The 22,080-nt window shown below is 34.9% G+C and overlaps 3 protein-coding genes across 4 annotated transcripts; 1 reads left to right on the top strand and 2 right to left on the bottom strand.

The window, feature by feature from the left end:
- Window positions 1-2,941: 2,941 nt before the first annotated feature.
- Window positions 2,942-7,971, bottom strand: LOC137721347 (MADS-box protein AGL42-like). Of its 2 annotated transcripts, none has more exons than XM_068460444.1 (8): window positions 7,484-7,971; window positions 7,146-7,340; window positions 6,118-6,202; window positions 4,099-4,160; window positions 3,908-4,007; window positions 3,750-3,791; window positions 3,394-3,435; window positions 2,942-3,217 (listed from the first exon to the last, which is right to left on the bottom strand). In XM_068460444.1, the coding sequence occupies exons 2-8, from the start codon at window positions 7,325-7,327 to the stop codon at window positions 3,011-3,013; spliced, it is 720 nt and encodes a 239-aa protein (XP_068316545.1). In that variant the 5' UTR covers window positions 7,328-7,340; window positions 7,484-7,971; the 3' UTR covers window positions 2,942-3,010. The 2 variants fall into 2 exon arrangements, with proteins under 2 accessions (XP_068316545.1, XP_068316546.1); XM_068460445.1 differs by having other exon boundaries at window positions 7,503-7,971.
- A 9,132-nt stretch (window positions 7,972-17,103) lies between these two features.
- LOC137721337 (uncharacterized) lies at window positions 17,104-18,611 on the top strand. Its single transcript, XM_068460437.1, has 4 exons — window positions 17,104-17,263; window positions 17,493-17,740; window positions 18,021-18,237; window positions 18,400-18,611. The coding sequence occupies exons 1-4, from the start codon at window positions 17,120-17,122 to the stop codon at window positions 18,520-18,522; spliced, it is 732 nt and encodes a 243-aa protein (XP_068316538.1). The 5' UTR covers window positions 17,104-17,119; the 3' UTR covers window positions 18,523-18,611.
- Window positions 18,612-20,031: 1,420 nt separating this feature from the next.
- Window positions 20,032-21,505, bottom strand: LOC137719518 (peroxidase 66-like). The gene is made up of 3 exons (XM_068458563.1): window positions 21,188-21,505; window positions 20,732-20,920; window positions 20,032-20,648 (listed from the first exon to the last, which is right to left on the bottom strand). Exons 1-3 carry the CDS (start codon window positions 21,500-21,502, stop codon window positions 20,085-20,087), a joined length of 1,068 nt encoding a protein of 355 aa, XP_068314664.1. The 5' UTR covers window positions 21,503-21,505; the 3' UTR covers window positions 20,032-20,084.
- Between the last annotated feature and the right edge of the window lie 575 nt (window positions 21,506-22,080).

Raw genomic sequence — 22,080 nt, 5'->3', positions numbered from 1 at the left:
CACGTAGCTAGCCTTGACTGCCGAATCCAAATTATCTTTATATTTTCTTATAATTTTAGAAATAAAGTAAAAATAGTTAGGGTTTAGCAGCGAGACGGGGACGTATTTGTGGGATCCAGAAAGAACCATCGGGCGAAAGCCTGGAAATATGATGTTTTGGATCTAGCAAGGTCAGTCACGTCCTTAGATCTCTTAAATAAAGAAGAATGCCTAAACCTAAAAAATCACAATGATAAAATAAGGATACATCCCAAAATTTAAACTTATCTAATAATAATAGTAAGATAATAAGCATACTCCCCCTTTTTTTTTTTTTAACTATTTATACTTCTGCAAGTTAAATAAGTCTAAAAACGGCATAACATGTTAGCCGGGGTAAAATACTAAGTGAGCTTTTACTTGATACATATTACAATCGAAATCTTTAATTTAATTTAATTTTTATTTATCCTTTTTTTTGTTTTGTTTGAAGTCAAGACTGTTTTGAATCCTCTACATTAAATTCATTTAAACTACAAGAAGGTGAAGATTTTGAATCTTGGGCAATAGACACTTGGAGGGATGCATTCGATTGGGATTTTGATGGATTTGAATGGATTTATACATTTATGGATTTGGATAGAGTGTAATTAATTTCTAGAGATTCTATGTAAAATTTTGAGTAATTCCATCAAATTCTCAGTAGGATGTGAGATTTGTGAATGCTTAAAATAAAGGGACTTTTAGATCCAGGTCCAAAAACATAGATGGTTTTTAGGAGTGAGTCCAATTACCTAATTATATGTATTTATTTTTTTAATGCTCATTTTATATTTTCTAAAAATATTAAAAATCAATTAAAATCTTCTAATATTATGAATTTTTAACCCCAAAAAATATAATTAATATCTTATAACAAAAAAATATATATATTGACATAAATCTATATGCAAATCATTCTACCCAAACTCAAGTAACAAATATACGAATGTATATCATACCTATAAGTAAGATATGAAACTTAACTAAAAGGTAGAAAAAAAAATATATATCTACAAGAAAGACACATGAATCTTACTTGATTATAAAAAAGAATCTATCATATAGGCAGATAAATATAATTAACCAGTGATATAGGTTGATTATAAAAATAAAAACTAAAATCTATAAATGGGGTTTAAAACAGGATAAAGAACAAGAAAGAACAAAAAAAAAAAAAAAATTCAAAGAGATAATTAGGAAGAAATTTGATTTTTATAATAAATCTTATCATTTAAGAGATAATTATTGATAATAAAATAATAAGATTTAAGGAATTGGACTTATTTTAATAAATTGGACTATTCCTGCTCAAAAAATTGAACCTATATCAAGTTTCCCCTAAAATAACTATGAAATTTCTCGAATTCTCTTAGACTCCCCAACTTTTTAAAATTCTTTAAAATTAATTTATGCTTGAATACATCAAGAATGTTAGAACTCTTTTAAAATCTTGATTGAATACGCTAAACTTTCAAATAATCATTTCAAATCATAATTGAATACCCCTAAATTTATAAAGAGAAAGAAATTAAATATCTCAAAATCCCAATCTACTACACTCCCTAAGTTGAAGTAGAATGTCAATTCTACTCCAATAGTCTGAGTAAATGGGCCAGAAACCCTAAAACAGAGCAAGAGAGAAAAACGAAGGCCGAGTCCTCCTGCGCGTATGGCTGAAACGAGAAAAAACAAGCGGAAAATGGGATTCCGTAGAGGAAAGCAGATTCCAAGAAAACAGCATCCAAGTGGCCTCCAATCAAACCAAACCAAAGCTTCAGATAGCTCCTCTCAAAGATACCATTCTCTTTACTTTAAGAATCCCATTTCACTATCTAAAAAATTTGGTGCATTTGATTGGATTGTGTAGAATTATCTGATTAGATTCGTTAAGAGACGCCGGTATCACTTGCTCTTGGAGAAATGCTTCTATGATTATCGAAAACAAAGGTTTTTGTTGCCCTGCGCAACTTTAGTTAGTAGCTTTAGGAGACCAGCTTGAGTGAGCAGCCTTCACGATGGCTGCTGGTCCGGCTACGTGTGAGAAAGACATCGAGGTTCCAGAGTCTACGGGTGACATGAGCGCATTGAGATCAGGCTATTAATTTATCCAAGAGCTCAAAATTGTGAGAGTAGATAGGTAGAAAGAGAAGTTTATAGGGCGAAACGAAGCATTCGAGTCGTACAAATTGCATTATTAGTCTACCTTCAGAATATCAGGCACCATTAGCTTAAGGTCCTTTTTATATATAGTAGTCATCAAATTGAATAAATCTATCAGATGAAATAAACATGATTAAACATGAATGTGTTGAGAAAGAAAAAATGCATGTGATTATCAGTTTCGTGCATATAAATGTTTATGCAGAAACCAACTGTATAAGGAAAATATAATTTATTTAATTCTCAAGACAAGATCAAAGATACATTGGCAATTTAAATCGGGGCAAAAATTGTAAAAAATGAAAACCTTTGGGTAATTGCTCTCTCAGACAGGAATTAGGGTATAGCTATTAAATCTGAAGAAAACGCCATGTCATAGAGATGAGTTCGATTACCGGTCACTCTTCATAATGCGAATTATGGGCTCAAATCGAATACCAAATCCCTTAACTTCAGATGTTTTCCCCACAAACACCGAAAAAAAATAATAATAAAAAATCCCTTAACTTCGGATTTCCCTAAACCAATTCGTTGACTTACACCCTCGAGTTGCTCCATAATATGTTCCGCTAGTTCTCCTACATCACACACTTACTCTCCCCAACCATTACTCATACATTGATAGCAAATAAAGTGGGGCTAACATATACATAAAATTATACAACAGGCTCAAAAGTCAGGAAATTATAACTTCTTTGATCTTTTATTGTTTGACCTTATTAGTATTATTAATCTGAGAGCACGGCCTACCATCCATCGCTTTTTTTTTTGGTTGTTTATTTTAATTGTTATGGCATTTTCTTTAGAGATGAGTGACAAACATTGTTATTTATCTGATGTATGTTGACCTAGGCTGTGATGCACCAACAGCGCGCATTATTGGCGGTCCAATGAACAATTCGGTCTCCACCTCAGAACTCATGCTACCTTGGCTCCTGTAGTTTACAGAAGCAGAAACTCCTGCTTTTTCATAGCTTAAAGAAGTAGAAGCTCTTTTTTCTTGAGCTGAATGCTCCATCCACAGCTTTGCACCACTCTGAGCATATCATCATAGTGCAGATAAATAAACAAGATAAGAAAGAAAGACTAGAAAAATTCACAATGATCGGTTTAAGATTCTTGTCATGATATAACATCACCTCAAACCTCATTCACAGTACGTAGTTGTTGGTAAACAAATAATGGCAAAAGAGTTCAACCGGACTAGTTTACCTGTTCACGTAATTTTGCATTCTCTTGTAAGAGGAGAGTCTCCTGATTTTAGAAGAGAGAAAGATGGTGTTAGAACTTGGAACTAGTGAAGCAGTTGGACATATATCTGTAAAAATTCCAATGAATTGGTTTTGTAGCACTAAAATTTAAAGATAAATTGGCCGCAATTGATCATTTTTCAAATCTCAATTGGTGAAATGATCAATTTCAAGCTTGCCATTGATATTTGACCATTACGTCATCAATATTTGACCATTGTGTTGTCGATATTCGATTATATGCTGTCAATATTTGATTATGATCAATTTAGCAATTACGATTTGATTTTATGATCATTTTAGCAAATAAATAAATACCTTTGCCTTTAGTTGTTCCATCTGCTCCATGAATAATTGTTCCTGGAGTCATTTCAAGTTAGTTAAATTCCAATAGAAAAAAAAAATCCATTTAACTGATACGAGTTGGGAGGAAAATGGACTTGTGACCATCAGCTGAAATACATGTACATAAGTACCTTTCTCTCTCTTATGCTACGTAAACTTCGTTCAAGCTGGCTACTTATCTCTTGGAGTTCTTCAACAAGGCAAGAATCCAAATCATTTCCCAAAAGCTTCCTAAGACATACAAATTTCAGAGTTTAGGAAAACCTGAAATGTCAGTTGAGTGAAAAAATGTGGGAGAAGATGATCAAACTAAGCCATAAACCTTTGAGTAGCTTCTAGGATCTCTATCTTCTTGGCCATAATAGCTGATTCATGCTTCAAGTGCTGCATGCATGCAGATTAATTAGTTTTCTCAGTTAAAAGTTGTCTCATATGAGGTTAGATTTAACAAAAGATGAAAGCAGAAAGTTAAAAGGGCGTGCGGAAATCACATCTCTAACAAAATTGTCCGAAAAACAAACATCATACCATCAGCGGCCCTCTCCCTAACTTCTCTTATCTTTCACCCATTTTCATTTGACGAGCATGTGTCAATGTAGTAAATTAGAGATGATGAACATATGGGAGAAGGATTATCTCCCCTTCAAATTTCCTTCATCTCCAGTCCCCTATTATTTGAACGGTCAGGATTAAACCATGCCAACATCTTGTGTTGACTTCTTTATAAAGAGAGAAAGACAACGTGGAAAGTGAGAGTGGAGAGAAAAGGAGGGGAATGAATTTGGATGTGAGAGAATCCTACTCCGAACAAATTCAAAAAATCTTGCCAGCAATTAAAATCTTATGGTACTTAACATACAGACACAATTGCGTGTGCATGGTAATGATTTTCACATAGCTAGAAGATAACTATAAAGCAAAGTTGGGGTTTTCATAGTAGTTTAGATAAGTTAGATCCCTGTAGTTCGAACTATGTAACATTATTTTTGGATTGATGTGAGTTTGATGAATGTGAGTCCCATCTATTAATCGTGAAACTCAAATGCGTTTTCTTTTCCTTCACTTCATTATTGGTTGTTCTCCTTTCTCTCTCAAAATGGTTAGCCCACTATTATATGAATCAAACTCATGAGAGCTATACATGACACTTTAACAATTGGACTCACTCTTGTTAAACTAAAAATTTCCAACTTACTATGCTTGTTTGATTTTTATTTATTAGAATGAAACTCAAATTTGCTGGTTCACTGTTGAGGTGTGGAGTTCCTAACAACTAGTTCTTGATTATCTTCTATAAATATTGTTAAGAAAGGTGCATAGCAAAACCAAGTAGGACGAACAAGAACCATCCCAGCAAGTGATCTCAAAAACACTTCCCAGGAATGTTAACTGATTAGGCTAGTAGATCCCTCAAAGGCTTGGTGCTTCTGTCCCCACATAAACCACAATAACCCTCTTTCCCATGCCCACCTTTGGCAATACAAGAGATTCCCAGAGAACCATAAAGCACCCAGAAATGCCTCCTAGGCTCCTACTCAAGTTATGTATGGCAAAAACGAGTTCGCCATTTGAGCATGCAACTAAGCAAGGAGTGGTGCTTATTACTCACCATGTACCTCCAGCACACCAGTAAAAACGAATTTTCAATCTCAGCTGATATGAAGAAAATCTATCAAAAACTTCCCAATTAATTTTTCGCGTGCACACACATATACATATGTATGTATATCCCAAAAAGTTAACAACTATACCTCCAGAAGGCATGTAATTTATCCAATTTCTGAACCCTTTACTTCCCTGGTGGAAGGCGTTGTTGCATACTCCCACCAAGCCACCGGAAGCAACTAAAATACTTGCAATTTGTTCAACAGGCCTAAATTTAACAGATTAATTTTACATTTCGTAATGAAAAAGAAATAAATCTTGTTCATATATACTCAACCAGTTCACTTCAAAAGAAATGATTGAGTAAAATGCTATAGTTCTCGTTCTTTATTAAGTCATGTATAAATTGATCTTCTTTCCACCAAGATTTGATGTAAAGTACTACCTTCTTCTCTATAAATTAAAGGATGCTAAAACAAATAAGCTAAAAGAGGTCATAGCCTTAAAGAGAAAGCTAAAAGTTGTTTTTTTCTTCCCTAATATAGTTATATCAGTAAGACTACTCTAAATGCAATGAAGTCTATACTTTGGACAACATGCATTTGCATACTATCTTCCATCATTTTGAAGATTATGGCCAAAGACTAAATTCATCACATCAAGATTTTTTAAGTTTCCTTACAAAATCTGAAATCTAAAAGATTGGATTTTCAAAATCCAAGATAGAGCTTCTAACCTGCACATGTTGTTCCACTTCAACCTTGTTAGTTTGCTCATGATCTTTTGCATATTTACGGTATCGTGTTAGAGTCTCTCGCATGCTGAAGCATCCAGAAAAATAAAGTCCAAAATATCAGATAATGATGAAATCATTGTACTCTATTCATCCTAGTATCTCTTAACAATATGATATAGATGACATTTTGCAATGATTCAAGTTTTCTGAAATCTCATTCAATTTAGTGGACAAAATCTACATAAATTGTTGCACAGTACAGAATGCACCATAGTTAACAAAAAAGCCAGCCAGCATTTAGACCTACACACCTGTAAATTGCAAAAGGAGTAGGCTAATATCAATGAACTTGTGTTGATCATATAACTGTAATCATTCACAAATTATAATTAAAGTACAACTCGATCCATTGTATGTGGATGAGTTTTTAATGTTAGAATTCATTTCAGGTCAGTTTAATACAGCTTGGTTGCTCCCGTTTCAAACTCAAACCGGCTGCTGATGTCCCGTTCACGTTAAATATATGCTAATCGCAAGGAAATAGATACGACGGATGATAACTAGAGCTGGTGAGTTGAAGTAAAATTGGTCAGTGGGGTATAGGATACGTCTAGTGAACTTCATTTAAGTAGAAAAAGCAAAACAAGAGGCCAAAATTATTTTGTAAAAGTTAAAACTTTGAGTACACAAATCTGGCTGGGATGTAGTTGAACAAATACACAGTGTACTAAATATATATCTGAATTGATATGATTATAATTACAAGGGTAAACATCATGAGTAAGATGTATGGTACAAATTAAACATAAATATATATAGGTTGTCAAGTACTGATTATGACTAGAACTAATAGAAAGCTCGAAATCCGTATTGTATTTTTACATCATATATAGTACACCCTAGCATTAGCACCAGGCACCAAGCATCACAAGTACCCCATACCTTGTTGTTTCATTTAATGAAATCAAGCATACAGAACAAAAGAAAGATGGGGTTTCAAGAATTTATAGAAATTAAAGAATACGTACTCAGAGCTGCAGAACTCATAGAGCTTGTCTTTCTGGGAGAAGATGATGACTGCAACTTCTGCATCGCAAAGAACCGAAAGTTCATAAGCTTTCTTTAACAAGCCGTTTCGACGTTTGGAGAAGGTCACTTGCCGGCTTGCGGCATTCTCAATTCTTTTCATCTCAATCTTCCCTCTCACCATGTCGTAGCTTTGCCTAATTCATCATTCACCACCATCGTTAATTGCAAAATAAAAAAATAAAAAATAAAAAAAGCAAAAATCTTATAAAATTGGTAAAGGTAAGAAACATATATAGCTCAAATAGCTATCTATAGAAGGGTTTTTCAGAAGCAGTACTGAGACAAAGATTTACAACCTGCACCCAGGAAGATTTGAAGTAGTACTCTAACACTAGAAAAAAAGTCAGATTTGTGAAGAACGTCCGGTGACAACGAAGAAAACCCAGGAGATAGTCAACTTCGAAAACCCCAAAGAAGTTCTGAAGAAAAAGCAAATTATAGATGAACCCCAAAAGGATATATACAAAAAAAATTCCCAAAAACATGATAAATTGAGTTTCTAAAAATAGAACCCAGAGGCCCCATAAGTGTTAATTACCAAAAGAACACAGAAATACAACCCCAAAAAAGCAACAAGGACACAACGGTATTGGATCTGAAGGATACAGTTATGGAAAATTGATCAGAAACCCTAAAAATAATATTCACAGTGCAGGAAACGCAAAGAAGGAATTTTTTATATGATTGTGTCCAAACTCTTTCTTCGCTTTATTCTCAGGCCACACAACCATTTTCCTTCCATATTGATCGATAGCTACTTCTATTATTCCCCTTGTCTTTCTGTCCAAACTTCCTGCCCACAAAAAATAAAAAGTAAAAAGCATAATTGTAATTATAGAGTTCTCAATTATAGCAAATAAAAAATGAAATAGCCGATATAAGTGTAGCCAAGTTACTTTAACAGTGTTCTTTCGTCTGCACTCAAATTTAAATTCTCATACTTGTAGTAAAACATAAAAGAGTAATTAAATGATTCACCTAATTTCTTCTCTTATTTCGTAAAATTAAGAGTACAATCAATTTGAACCTCATAAAATTTTTACGAAATTGTTTTAAACGACCGGCTTTAAAAGGTTGGAATGCTCTACAACTCTACATGAATTTTGGTAAATTATGTGGATTTGTACAAACTTCTTTCATGAATTCTTTAAAATTTATTTTAACTTCTGCAAAATAAAATAATTTCTTTTCCTGTTACACAATTTGAAGGGAACATAAACCTTTATAAATTGATATAGAAATACAAATGAATCAAAATTGTCTTTTCATTTCTCATTTAATTGTGACTTTTATTAAAATAAAACTTAACTAACTAAAAAGAGCGACCTTATATTACATCAGTGTGTTTTCATCTGCTATGAATTCTCATTCTCGCAATAAGAAATAAAAGAGTAATTAAATGATTCCATAACCTTATTTCTTCTCTCAAAGAAAGAGAAGAGAGAGTGGAATCTTTATAAATTCTTTTAATATGTTGAGGTAATCATCGTACAATTACTTGCGGATGAACCAATAGAAACAGGCCACCGCATAGTCTGATGTCTGCAGACCGTCGTCATTTTTTCCAAGATATGACCGTGTCACGTGCCAGCCTTGAGTGCCGAGTCCAAACTTATTTTCCTTACGTTTCCTAGTTAGGGTTTTAAAGCAGTTTCAGAGTGAGAACCATTCCCCTAAGCAATACACTATGCTATCCATTCAGTAAACAGTAATTGCTCTTAATGAACGGTCATATTCTTTTGCATCTCCATCGTTGCACTTCAATAGCCCTGACAATAGGCAATAAAATATTAGTATTTTTTTTATTTATAAAATAATACAAAATAATTTTATTTGTAATTTCGGATAAGATTTTTAATCATTCTCGTTGTGCCACATGTCATCATCCGAAAAGTTATAAAATAATACAAAATAATTTTATTTGTAATTTCGGATAAGATTTTTAATCGTTCTCGTTGCGCCACTTGTCATAAAATCCGAAAAGACAATTATTGGTAATGGATTTCCGATAAGATTTTTAATCGTACTCGTTACGTCATGTGTCATTATCCAAAAATACAATTATTGGTGATAGATTTCCTATAAGATTATTAACCAATCACGTCGCACCACGTGTCATAATCTGTTTACAATCTTTGAGGATAAATTTCCATCAGATTTTTAACAAATGACAGCATGCCACGGGGCATTATCTACAACCTAATCATTTCTGAATCCTCTATATAATCCACCATACATCCTCACAAATCTCACATCAATTTTCTCAAGATCTCTATCATTATTCATAGTTTCTGCTTCTTTCTTACAATGTCTTCTTCTTCCTCAAGGATGATGTGGGAAATCAATCAGTAAGAAGAAGAATTGTTTAACCAATTAAAAGGAATGTTCAATCTCCAGGTGGCCCAAAATGAGAGGGAAGATTATGAGGAGTGTAAAATGAGAGATGACGAATAAAGAATGGCAAGAAACTCACATTCCCGTCGAGTCATCCAAGCTGTGGATCAAATCTGCAGGCCCAACCATTCCGAAAACCTTGATAGAAGTAGGCAACAACGAGGTACGGAACTTTTGGACGATTATTTTGTCTGTAATAGTGCATTCCCTGATACGTACTTTAGACGTCGTTTTAGAATGGAACGACATTTGTTCAACAAAATCATGATTGTTGTTTGCAACCATGATTCTTACTTTGTGAAAAAGAATGATGCTTTTGGTGCTATGGGTCTCATTCCAGAGCAAAAAATTACTGTTGACTTGCGGATGCTTGCATATGGAGCATTTGCAGACCAAGTGGATGAGATAACGAGGATGAGGAAATCAACCATTCTTGAGCCCCTGATGAGGTTTTGCAGAGTAATTGATTCTATCTACACTGCGGAGTACCTCCGGAAACCTACTGACATGGACTTGCAAAGGCTTCTGAAGAAGGGCGAGATACGAGGTTTTCCTGGGATGATTGAAAGCACCGATTGTATGCACTGGATGTGGAAAAATTGTCCAAGTGCATGGCAAGGCGCTTTTAAGGAAAGAAAATGAGCAAAAAATATCATTTTGGAGGCGGTGACATCTTTTGATACATGGATTTGACACGCCTTTTTCGGGGTTTTGGGAGCTCAAAATGACCTCAATGTCCTTGCCCAATCCCCAATGTTCAATGATGTCCTGTAGGGAAAGGGACCAAAAGTCACGTACTACGTCAACGGATGTATATACGATGGGCCATACTACCTAGCAGACGACATTCACCCAAGGTGGTCAACATTTGTCAAAACAGTGTCACGTATGCGAAGTGCAAAGGAAAAATACTTTGCAAGCTGTCAATAGGGGTGCAGGAAGGATGTGAAGCGTTGTTTTAGTATCCTCCAAGCTCATTGGGCGATCGTCAGGGGTGCTGCCAGATTGTTTGATGTAAAGTCGCTTCGATCCATCATGATGATGTGCATCATTTTTCACAACATGATTGTGGAAGACGAGTACGATTATGATGCCGTTGATGAATATGAGCCAGACACGATGAACAATTTAAAAACACGTATATATTGTGCTCATGATGCCACTGAAGAACCCGTGCAACATGAGCCATTATAAAAGGATGAATGTTCCAATGAATTGATCATTCAACGATATACTACACTTCAAAGGTCATATATGCACAATGCCCAGCAAATTGATTTGATAGAGCACTAGTGGGAATTGAAACAAGCTCAAGATACTTAAGTTCATTTAGTGTGTTTGTTTTTCTTTTGGTGTGTTTATTTAATTTTATTTGGTGTGTTTCTTTTAGTTCATTTAGTGAGTTTTTTGTTATTTGGTATGTTTATGATTTTATTTTGTGTGTTTAAATGTCTTTTGAATAAAGATTCTCTTAGTAAAAATAAATTACCAAATTAAATAAAATACTAAAATAAATAAATTGGAAACAACATAAAGTACTCTATTCAATAAATAAGAAATTACAACCCAAAGTAATTAGAAAATTATGGGTTCTGATTACAAAAAGTACTTTATTCATCATCACTTAACCAATTTGTGGTGCTAGGATCATCTTCTCTTGTCGTGCTAGGCCCATCTTCTCTTGCTCTCGCTTTTCTTGCACGCCTCATTTGCACCATATCCGCTTTCTCCGACTTCCAAAAATATTTAGAATTTGGAGACTTCCCTTCTAAAGGCGTGTTCATAATATCACGATCTCGTTGAGCCATTCTTACTTCTCTAACATGTTCCCTTTCTTGCCTAAGTAGTTATCTTTATCTCTCATTAGCTTGAAATGCTCTCTCAATAGCCTGCAGCATTTGCCTCCTCTCTAGCCTTGTCAGACTCAAATTTCGTCATTTCCCGCGCCAAAGTCAATTCATCTTGGCGAGAAAGTTGTTCCATATACTTTGCATAATCATTCTTCGAAGTACTCCCTTTTCTCTTTGAAGCCTTCTTACTTTCATGCCTAATTGAATAACGAGTCGATCCCGACGCTTGTTCAGGGGGCGTTTCGGGCACTTCTTCTGCTTCATCTTCATGAACATGCGAGCCATGATCAGGTGTAGAGTGTAGAGGAGTGTTGTTCATGAAAACTTCTGCACCGACATGCACAACTTTGAATTTAGGATAATCTTTGATAATATTCCAACATTCCCATCGGTTGAATGATTTATTTTTGGTTTTGGTTTTGGCACCATACCAAGCTTGTGCTTGAAGTTGCTACACAATGCGGGATAAGAAATAATTATAATGAAAGTAGGTAATAAATAAATAATACAAACAAATAATTATAATGAAAGTAGTTAACAAATAAATAATACAAACAAATAATTATAATGAAAGTAGTTGACAAATAAATAATACAAACAAATAATTATAATGAAAGTGGGTAACAAATAAATAATACAAACAAATAATTATAATGAAAGTAGTTGACAAATAAATAATACAAACAAATAATTATAATGAAAGTAGTTAACAAATAAATAATACAAACAAATAATTATAATGAAAGTAGGTAACAAATAAACAATACAAACAAATAATTATAATGAAAGTAGGTAACAAATAAATAATATATTGTTACCTTATCCGTGTTATTTTGCCCACTTAGAATATTATTATTGGCTTGTGCCAAGGCGTCTCTCCATGTACTAAACGATTGGCTAAGTAATTTCCAACGACTGGATATCGATTCTTTGGTTCTTTTTCCACCCATTTTATCAAGATAATTGGTATGAATAAGACTCCACATTTCTTGCAACTGCATCTCATTACCCGTAAGCGAACTATGAGTAACTTCAACCCAGTTAGTACACAATGCAATATCTTCAAAAAGCGTCCAATTCGTATCTGCATCAGTAGTCATTTTGTTGAAAAAATTTTGGATTGAAACTTTGAGAGAAATATAGGAATTTGATTGAAATTAGTTGAGAAAATATGAAATTGTGGTGCAAGGTAGATGATAATGAGAAGGTATTTATAGGAAAGTAAAAACAATTTTTTTAAAAAAAATTTCAGATTTTTTGCAATTTTTTTCAATTTTTTATTGAACTAATTAATCTCTACCGTTGGATTTAAAAAAAATTGAATTCCAACACTCCAGATTGTGCTACGTGTCACAAAGGTAACTTTTCTTAATTTAAAAAAAAATTCTTTTTTATTTATTTATTTATAAAGCAGAATAATATCAACCGTTGATATCAGATCCAACGGTTGATATTAAATAACATTTTTTTTTTTTTATTACTGTTGCAAATCGGACGGTCTAATTTAAAAAGTCATTGAGATTGAACGGACCGTGGGAAGCCACGTGGCTTCCCAACGGTAACATCGGTAGACTGTGACGCGGGCCCCATACGCTGAAAAGTTGTTGGCTGACGTGCCCCTATGCGCGGGTGAGGCGCACGTGTCTGACAGAAAAAAATATAAAATTGGGCTGATGCTAAAATGACGTCAGCTCGTGTGTCACATCCACTCGTGCTCTTGGGCTAGCAATTCCTCAGAGGCCCAGAGATTGGGCATCCATTCTCCCTTGGGCTGCCCACGCTGAAGCTTCAAGGCCAAGTTACCTGGCCCTATTTGGTCCCCCGTCCCCCCATCATTTAGGACTACAAAAAATCGTCTCAAACCGAGAGTTAAAGGGTCATAGGGCCAAACATAATTTATTATTTAAATTTAAAATTGAAAATTATTGAAAAAAATTGAAGGATAGATTTTTGAAAGAGGAAAGAAAATATGAGAATTGAAATGGCGTAGGAATGGTGAAAATTTTGTGAGGAATGGTGAATAAATGGATTAGGTATTTATAGGAATTTTTTTTTTTTTAAAAAAGGCCCAAAAAACAAAAAAAAAAGGCTTAAAAATTTGAATCCAACGGTAACTGGTGTCAGCTAGTCGTTGGATTCAAATTTTTGTTTAAGCATTCCTATCGGTTATATCCGACAGGATTGCTGGAATTTATGGTCAACCCTTTGGCCCTTTTAGATTCCGTGGAACCCACGAGCCCTCTAGCCTAGCGCTCGGTTGGAGACGGTTTTCGGGCTATTTTCGGTCCTCTGTCGTTCTGGACCCTTCGGTTGGAGATGGCTGAGATCCAAAAAGAACCATTGGCTAAAACCATTGTCTCGTCTATGTAGCATGGTCAATCAGGTCTCTAGATTATAAAATAAAAATAAAGGTAAAGTACAAAAAACTACCTCAACTATTGGTGTCACAACACTTTCATACCTCATCTTTTAAAATTCACAATGTCATACCTCATCTTACGAATTTGTGTCAATGTTATACTTTTCGTTAGTCTGCCGTTAATTTGTCAGTTAAATGCTGATGTGGCTTGATCTAGACCCCACTTTTTATTAAAAAATTAATAAAAACTAAAAAAAACATTTAAAAATAATAAAGAAAAGTTAAAAAAAAAAAATTAAAACCTTTCGTCCCTTCCACCCCCTCCCCCATTCTCTCTCTCCCCCACATCTTCATCTTCTTCCTACTTAATCTTCAACCAAAAACAAATAAAAAAAAATTTGAAAACCCATCAACCCCCAACCCCCCGAAGAAGAAGAAGAAGAAGAAGAAGGAGGAAGAAAAAAAAAAAAAAAACTCAGATCCTATTCGCTAGGCCGATTTCGCGAAGGGTGGGTGCGAGGTTGGGTGGGTGCAAGAATGGGTGCGGAGGGTGGATGCGAGGGGAAGACGAACTAGGATTTTATTTTATTTTTCTGGGCTCCAAGTAAGTGCTCGGGTGGGGGTGGGGGTGAGGGGGTGATGGGGGAGAAGAGAGAAGAACGTGGGGGGGGGGGGGGGGAGGGGGGAAGGGATGAAGTTTTTTTTTTTTTTTTTTTCCTTCTTCTTTTGTTTTCTGGGTTGCAGTAGGTAGATGGGGGGAGGGGGAAAGGGACGAAAGGTTTTGTTTTTTGTTTTTTTTTCTTTTTTTTTAATATTTAAAAACGATTAAATGAATTTTTTTTTAGTTTTTAATAATATTTTATTAAATTTTTTAATAGAAAATGGGCCCTGAATCAAGCCATGTTAGCATTTAACTGATAAATTCGCACCAAGCTAACAGAAGGTATAACATTTGCACAAATTCGTAAGATGAGGTATGACATTGTCAATTTTAAAAGATGAGGTATGAAAATGTCGTGACACCAATAGTTGAGGTAATTTTTTGTACTTTACCCTAAAAATAAAATAGGATACTTGGGAGTGAACTGCATTTTACATAGGTTTATTTTAACTATAAAAACACCTAATAGACTTTATGGCAAATAGACTTCAAATTTATTTGCGATAAAATGCATTTTACATAGGTTTATTTTAAGGAAAACTAATGAAAATGGGTTTAAAACTTTGAGTTTTAACAATAAGGACAAAATAAAGGATAAAATGAATAGTATCAGGATTGTCTTTTTAGTGTAAAAATGTAGTTTTTTGTTAAAGTGAACAGTACCAGAAGTTTTTCGTTAATTTTTTTTTTTTTTTTTTTTTACTATAAAAACATTTAATAGACTTTATGGCAAATAGACTTCAAACTTATTTGCGATAAAATCTATTAGGTGTTTTCGTATAAAAAAAGTTTGTGACGTCATTTTTATTAGTTTTCTATCTTTCATAATTTATTCAATGCAAATACTTAAAAATCACTTCTCATAGTGACTTCGGACGATGAAAAACTCATCATCGATTCTCCATATAACCAAAAAAAAAAAAAAAAAAAGAAGATGGATTTTACATTATTTAAGATGAAGAGCACTTTTATTCGTAGTTATATATTCAAAAGGCATATGGAAAGGCGGCTTTCTTTGCCATATTGGTGGAAAAGGAAAGAATAAAGAGGAAGAAAAATAGTCCACAGTATCTTAATGAAGTGATTTAGTATTGTCGTCTGATGTTACAGCCTGATTGTGAATGTAATATTCGACAAATCTATAGTGAGATGAGTTTTATTGCTGATCCATTGCCCAACCTGAGTCTCTCTAACAAGCTCAATATTTTTATAAGCAATTATCATTATCTAATATTTATGAAGTCCCTGAACCTCTTGACATTATTTTGTAGGTTCTCTTTGCGCCTTTGTTTAACCAAAAAAACTGTGTACATTATAAGGTACTGGTAGATTTCTACAATTTGCAGCAAGATTTCAATCAAGTCCCTTCAATTAATGGCATCGGCGCAAGTAATAATATAAAATGTAGAATTTGCAGCCATTGTACTTGTGCAGGTTAATTAACCAGCTTATTCTCTAGTAAATCCATGATTTAGATAACCACGTGAAAATAAGGAAGGAGATATTACGAGAAGAACAAGACTTGAAAAGTGTTTGTAGCTCAATAAGGACTCATTTGAAAGTAGATTCAAATGATTAAAAACGTTTGTGGTAAAAATATTTTTTATACTAATTTTTAGTAAAAAATTCGTGTGAATTTTAGGAAAACACAAGTATTTTTTGCAATAAACACATAATTGATGCTTCTAAAGCACTTAAAGTACTTTTGGAATCCAAAATCAATTTTACCAAAATCGTTTTCAATCATTTTAAAAACACTTCAAAACAAGCTCTTAGTTAGCAATCACCCTTGTATTTTAGGTCTCATGTTTTGTGATTGAATACCTCATCCCTCAAAATTGCAAGTATTAAAAAGATTATAATACATTAGTTAGGTCCATATAATTGTCATTAAAAATTTTCATTTTTTACAAGAGTATTTTTCATTTTAATTATAAAACGTTAGAGCGCACGATTAAATTTTAGAGTCTCGATAATAATTTCTTATATATAAGATGTTAGAGAAATTGTAGCAATAGTTCCTTAATTTAAATCCAATTGGAGTAATAGTCCCTTAACTAAAAATCCACGGTCATTGGTCCCTTAACTCATCAAAACGTGCAGCTATGGTCATTTTTGTTAACTCCGTCAGAATTACGTAAAAATGAGTTATGTTGGAATGACCGTTGCTATAATTGGCTTCAAGTTAAGAGATCATTACTCCAATTGAGTTAAAGTTTATAGACCATTTCTCCAACTAGGTTAAAATTAATGGACCATTGCTGCAATTTTTCTCATTTAATTTTCCATATTAACCTCATGATTCAACTTCATATGCATAACATCTGATTCATTTTGACGAAAGTTCTAACAAAATTGACGAAAAGAACTATAACTGCACGTTTTGATGAATTAAAGAATCAATAGTCATAAATTTTTAGTTAATAAACCTTTACTCTAATTGAGTTAAAATTGAAAGATCATTGTTATAATTTTCTCATCACATTATAATAGAATAGGCAAATTCCTTAACAATAAAAATTCCCTTTTCAAAAGAGTACATGATGGCTCAGCCCATAACTAGTAAGGAATCGGTAGGCCTAGACATGAGGAAATGGGCCATAAAACCCATAAAACGGAGGAAGCGAGAAAGCGAAAGAAGGGCATCGAATGGCTGAAACACGAACAACAAACAAGCGGAAAATGGCAGACCGGAGAGGAGAAGCAGATTCCGAGAAGACGTCCAATTGGCCGTCCATTAAACCAAAGAAATATCTTCAGATAACTCCTCTCAAAGATACCCATCTTTTTACTGTAAGAATCCCATTCCATTTTTATTTCAAAAATCTTGCATTTTTTTTTTTTTTTGAAAAATTCAAAATTTTTTGACATATGGGTTCTTCTCAGATGCATGAACAATATTTTGGGTTTAATTAATTATTTGAGTAAATATTAAAATTGGGATCAAAATTTGATCTTGGTGAAGATTATGGTGTAATGGTGGTCTGTTAATGGTTAATTGAATGAGTTAAGGTATTTTCAGGTGCAGAATTTCCTGACTTCTGCAGAATCAAATGCTTTCGTTAAAGCTGCAGAGTCTATTGGATTTGTTCACCAAGGGAGTCTTGGCCCGACGAAAGGCGAAGCGTACAGAGACAATGATAGAATCTCTGTGAATGATACTGTTCTTGCAGATACAATATGGGAGTCTGGTCTTAACAAATTGTTTTCTGACATTAAAATTCGAGGGAGGACCGCTGTTGGATTAAACCCAAATATCAGATTCTATAGGTTGGTGAAGTTCATTTTGTTAATGTTGTTGAACAAGTTTGAAAACTTTTTGTAATTGTGAAGTGTGAACTGACCCCATGTATAGAAAACTCAACCTTTTGATCCTACAAATTGGGTACATTTGATTGGATTGTTGCAAAGAATTATCTGATTCGATTTGTTAAAGAACGCCCTGTCACTTGTTTGCATAGAAATGCTTCTCTATTTTACAAAAGAATGTGCTGTTTTTTGTTGTTCTGTGCACCTGGAAACTTAATTTTCGGTTGCAATGTGTTTTCAGGTACAAGGCTGGTCAGCGCTTTGGAAGGCATATTGATGAAAGTAATGATCTTGGTGATGGAAAACGCACCCATTATACTTTGCTAATATACTTAAGTGGTGGCGGTTTCAAACCAAAAGCCAAAAGTGATACGAGCAGTCTTAAGGATTCTTCCTCAGAGCCTCTGGTTGGAGGAGAAACAGTTTTCTATGGTTCAAGGAATAGTGTTGTGGCAGAGGTGAGTTATGTTTTCGTCATATACCATATTGCTTTTATTCTCTACTATTCACTTTCATTTTTATGTTCAACTTGATGTAAAATCTTGTTTCTTTCTTGAATTAGTTTTGCAGTAGTGTTTTTATGGACTATGCATTGACTGTCAATCCGTGAAATTCTGTAGGTGCCTCCCACTGAAGGAATGGCTCTTCTGCACATTCACGGGGACAAATGCTTGCTGCATGAAGCCCGAAATGTTACAAAGGGTATCAAGTATGTATTTCGTTCGGATGTAGTATTTGCTTGATGTTTTGTTACGTGTATAAACTGAAAACCTTCTTAAGGTTACTCAACCAAAAACATATAGTAACAGAAATGTGTATTATCTTTGTGACACCGCTTCATTTTTCATCTGAATTTCTTTGTTCTTAAGATGTTACTTGGAGTAGACACTTGATACATATCACAATCTAGTAGCAAAAGGGAAAAAAATGTAAATAAAGGATCGGGATACCATTTTTTTCCTTAACTGAGTACGTTTTTTTACTATAGAAGAAACGTTATTGCTGGTTTCTTACTACATTAAGAGATGATAGAACCAGAGCATCATACTTCTAGACTTCTGTGGGGCAACATAGGCACAGTTTTCTTTGCTATTCTTATTTTAGTGAGGTAGGAAAGAACTTCTCTCGCCTGGTGATATATGTGTCCGATGGGTTGATTATCTTTGTTTTCTGAATCGGATTGGTAAAGAATACAGATGGAAGCACATTGTAGATTACTAGTGGAGATCTCACTACATCTTCATTTCTCCATATAATAGAACTTGAGTTATGTGTGGTCCGTTGACCTTCACACACAACGATTTCTTGTCTTTAACATCTGTGAGTGAAAGTACACATGGTTCCACTTTAACATCAGGCATATCAATCCTAACATTGTAGATTGTCTTGGGTTTGCCAGCATATGCAAATCATGAAATTTTCCCTTGACCTTATGACCATCTTCTATAGCTAGAGCAAAAGAGGGATAGTTGAGGTCCATGCCTTACCGGGTTTTGTGGTCCTACAAAAACTTCTGTCACCCGGAATTTTTCTTACTGTGGTTGTGTTGTAGCTTTGCTTGCACAGAAGGTCGATGTAATCTTTCTCAGATGCATCAAAAACTCACTCAGGAACAACTGCCTTGGTTGGGTTGAGAAGAAGTTTTGGAAGTTAGAGAGTAGATTGTTTGACATACCTGTGGTCCGAAGAGCGAATATAATTGCTGTAAGAGACCACCGTGGGTGAGCAGCCTTCACGGTGCATGGCTGGTGCTCCGGTTGCCTGTGGGCAAGACATTGAGATTCCGGAGTCCGCATGGTATTTGACACTCCTTGCGTCCTTGGTGTAAACCGAAGATCTTGAAACGGCTGACCAGGGCCGAAAGGATGTTAACAACCGGCACAATGATATCAAGCTGTTAATTTTATTCCACAGCTCAAAATTGTGGGAGTAGATACTATGAGAATTTGTTCTGGATTGATGAGTGTTGTTGAAAGGGAAGAGAGAAGGCAGGATCGTCAACAGATCGAAAAGGCATTACGACACTGACTCCGTCGTTCGTGACAATGCCAACCCGCCGTTTGATCGGAAAATAAATTGACTTAACAATACGAAAAAACGGATATGATTAAACACGGCTGTGCAAGGGAAGAAAAAAAAGTGTTGACGTGTTAACGTGTGTGCAGAAACCAACTGTATAAGGAAAATAAATTTTATTCTCAAGACAAGATCAAAGTTACATTAGAGATTTAAATCGGGAACAAATTGTAAACAATAAAAAGGAAAATCTTTGATCAATCACTCTCTCGCGATCAGATTATTCCGATCAATTCACCACACGGCAATTCAGTCTCACTTCACCATCCTCAATCACCCCAACATTTCCGAGATTTACCATTGAAGCTGCAAACTCTTTGAAGAACACACTTTGATCCTTGGCGAACGACTCAACAATCCATCTAGTCCTGTAATCGCTAAACAACGCTTGATCCGATCCAAACACGCCCTTACCTGCCACCAATTGCTTGTAGTAATTGTTATCAAAAGTTGAGGAAGTTGAGTCCAACAACTCTCCGGCAGTGCTATCCCTGTTTGGCTTAGAACATTTGGTTCTTAGCTTCTGAGCAAGTTCTTTGTTCATGGTTGGGTCGACGTCGTGCACCGAACTAAAATTCCGAAGCCGGGATTCGAATGAAGAACAATGTGAGAACCCTAGAGTGTGGCCGCCAGATAGAGCAACCAAATCTGTAACACCTAAACCTCTCTTAGCAAAGCTTTGAATCAATTGGGACACGTTGAAAGTTGGAGCTGGTAAGTTGATGGTCTCATTAGCTCTCGACACCCTTCCGTCTTTCCTCCCTTTTAGCACATTCCAAAACGGACCTCCCGACTGACAAAAATGATGGTACGTACATCAGTTTCTTATACGTTAAGCATTTGTATGGCAACGTGAGAACGTAAGTGCATACATACCATGATCACTACATCTCTTGCAGCAATGCCGACGATATCAGCACAAGAAACTGCGTGTGGACATGCGGCTTCTAGATTGGCTTTGGCATCGTCAATCACGTAGAATGATCGGACTGAGATATTGGGAGGGCCGTCTTTCTCTGCTTGGTTTCCTGCGGTGGAGTCTAGCAGCAACGACGCATCGCATCCCTAACCAATAAGAAACATAAATTAATTCTACAAAAAATTTATACGATATATAGACAAGCTTCTTAACAGGGATTCCGCTCTACTGTTCATGGAGGAGAATAACATAGTGCAATAATATTGCATGTATAGTGACCAAGTAATGACCACATAGCTCTACAGGATAAGGGATGTTATGTAGGCAATATAGGGGATAATTTAAGTGTGTGTGTGTGTGTGTGTGTCTCAGAGAGAGAGAGAGAGAGAGAGAGAGAGAGAGAGAGACTGTACCCTTATGAAACAATCATGGAAGAACATCCTTAAGATACGAGCTGGGACTTTAGGGTCATGCATGGAAGCATTATACACCGCTTGTAATATAATTTTCTCAGCTTGTGGACACGTTTGATCATAGTACTGATCAGCACTGAGCGCTGCTTTTGACCGTGAAAACCTAGTTGAAAGCAGTAACAGTAATGCATGGAGGAAGAAGAAGAAGATTGTTTTTGGTGCAAACACAGCCATTTTCTCTGGGACAAATGGGAGGTAGGAACTAGGGTTTAGATATTTTGAAGGTGCTGATATAAATTTTATATATAGGATCATTATATGTATATATACATTTTCAGCATTTCATGTATATATGTTATATGGATGTTGATCGTACTTTTAAGTTACTCAATAGAGAAACAGCCTGCATTGTAATATAGTGAACGTGAAGTACTAGAACTTTGACCCTGCTTTTGGCCATGTACTGTGCTTTGAAACCAAGCATATCTACCTAAGCTGTTGTTCTTGGTCCTTGGAGGACCAACGTTTTGTTGAATGGATTAAACTTGAAGATTATTCTAAAAGAAGCAAATTTCATATTTGAATATTGTTAAAGTATGATCAGGCCATTGTTGGCTTATATCTATCAGGTTGGTTGTGCTTGCGGTTGGTGAGAAAGTGGGAATAATGTACAACAATTTCGTAGTACTACTGCAAATAAGATATGAAGGAGGGTGAAGTTACTTCAAATTTATTTGTTTATATTGAACAAAAATTCATAGTTGTAGCCATCCAGACAAGCTGGATGGCTACTCATTTGAACCACTAATCTTATATTTTAGTCCGACTCACCATTATCAGTCACATGATCACATCTCCTTATGTTTTGTACTTTATATATGATTGTACAAATA

This window comes from Pyrus communis, chromosome 16 (assembly GCF_963583255.1).
Source record: "Pyrus communis chromosome 16, drPyrComm1.1, whole genome shotgun sequence".
Taxonomy (NCBI): Eukaryota; Viridiplantae; Streptophyta; class Magnoliopsida; order Rosales; family Rosaceae; genus Pyrus; species Pyrus communis.
Note: the sequence above shows the minus strand (reverse complement) of the source record. Positions and strands in the feature narration are given on the sequence as shown.